The 1,930-nt window shown below is 43.8% G+C and overlaps 1 protein-coding gene across 1 annotated transcript; it reads left to right on the top strand.

Annotated features, from left to right (window-relative positions):
• Positions 1 to 599: 599 nt before the first annotated feature.
• On the top strand, positions 600 to 809 carry PPTG_14096 (hypothetical protein; the record flags this gene model as incomplete). The annotated part of the gene is made up of 1 exon (XM_008911063.1): positions 600 to 809. The coding sequence occupies one exon, from the start codon at positions 600 to 602 to the stop codon at positions 807 to 809; it is 210 nt and encodes a 69-aa protein (XP_008909311.1).
• Between the last annotated feature and the right edge of the window lie 1,121 nt (positions 810 to 1,930).

Here is a 1,930-nt window from a genome sequence, read left to right as displayed (position 1 = left end):
TACAACTGCGGCGTTTATATTCTTCTGTTTTTGGAGGCACGTCTTGGCGACGAACGGCCAAACGGTGTCGAAGGTAACACTAGGCCAGCAATGCAGTTCTTTCGTTACAGGCACCTCTGCCACAGTCTGCTCGCGATTCATGATTCTGCTGCTGCTGGAGGGGCGACTAGGGATGCCTCAGGATAGTCAGGGTAAAGCTCTGGAAGCGTTCATATAATATATAACTCTTTGATATGACTCCAAGATTTGGCTCGAATTGAGTTCCTTCGTGAACTTAGCGAAAAACGCGTGCTTTCGAAGGAAGACATTCACTCTCTTTTTACCCCCTTTTTTGCTTTAAGTCGCCATTGTTCTGCTCACAAACCTGATCTGCAAATGGAGGAATTATCTTATCCGAGTGGAAATCTACTCAGATTGTTCATGGAGACTATTTTTGAAGAACCACTCACTTTTCAGGTTATATTTGCACGTAACAGAATCACCAAAGAGCGATCCAATATTTTTCTTAGAAATGCTTTTCTAAGAAAACGTTTTCTTAGAAAGTTGAAGATTATTTTCCCTGAAACACCGGTCCTCACTTTTACTTGTTCCTGTCCGAGATGCAGCTTCGTCGTAGTAAGGGCAAGTCGACCAAGAAGCCTACCTCGCCCAAGAAGGTGGGGCGGCCGAAAAAGTACACGCGGCGTTCGTGTCCACACTGCCTACGGAAGGCGAAGACTGCCCAAGGCCTAAGGAAACACCTGAACAAGAAGCTCAAGTGTGATCTTGCTTCTGTTGCTGCGCGTGTCGCTGAGCGCAAGAAGTCGTGACGACTTGCAGCAAAAACGTACTATTACCGTAAGAAACGCAGCATCCCGCTTGATGATTGGCGCTCGATGTTCCCTCACGCGCGATTGCTCGCGCAGTATAACAACAGGCTTTAAGCGTCTATGAGTGGGGCCAGAGTCATGACTACCGATGTAGGCAGCGTTTTAAGCTATAAGAAAATCTCGGAAATCGTATATTTTTCAATTCGATTATTGCTATCATTTTTCAAAACTTTAAAAAACGAAACATGTTACATTACCAGTAGTGTATTGAAACAAGAATTTATATCATTCAAAGATAAGTACAGGGTCACGAATTTTATTCACTACATTAACGTTTAGGTAAAATTAAGAAAGTTGTAGTATTACAATTCGTAGATCGCTCGATCAGGTTTGGATTGTTTATCATAAAAAACAGATTAAATTTCATCAACGTTAGTACATTTATCATTCGTTTGGATACAGTTTTCATCTTAATTAGAGTACTTATCATTCAGTTCGATTGTTATTATATTTTTATTATAGAAAAACATAGTAGAACTTCACATTAGTTGCTACCTTTTGTTTTCTTCCGTTTGTGGCCTGGTTTCGGTCCAGGCTTCCGACCTCGCTTTCCCTTTTTCTCTGGAGGTGAATGTTGTGCGGGTAGCCGTAGGTTGACATCAATTCGAAGTTTTCCATCGACAGGAAGGGGCACAAATCGCTTTGTATACGTGGCGGCGAAGTGCTCTATGGATAGTCGGTCTGCGTCGTACAATGTGTTGATACGCATTCCCTCGCTAATTGCACCAGCCACTGCATGTACACATGGAAGTTCATAGTCCTCCCAACCCCCACATGTGCAGTGACGCGCGGGCTAATCGACATGGCGCCACGGATGTATAAATCACTGACGTTTCGTTGGTCCCATGGAGCGGGCCATGTAAGATCCTTCAAGGCAAGGGGTTACCTGACAGTGGTTGAAGCTGCAGTAAGTTGATTTCGTCGTTCTTGTAGGAAAGGCACTAGTTCGTCTTCGCCATAAGCAGTAATCCATTTTGCCGCATCTTGTCGCATCATCGAGACACGCTCACTCAATTTCATAAAGTACAAATTGAAAGCATCTAAAGGCTTTGCGCTGCGGC

This window comes from Phytophthora parasitica, assembly GCF_000247585.1.
Source record: "Phytophthora parasitica INRA-310 unplaced genomic scaffold supercont2.40, whole genome shotgun sequence".
In the NCBI taxonomy this organism is placed as follows: domain Eukaryota; phylum Oomycota; class Peronosporomycetes; order Peronosporales; family Peronosporaceae; genus Phytophthora; species Phytophthora nicotianae.
This window is presented reverse-complemented; position numbering and strand designations above follow the sequence as displayed.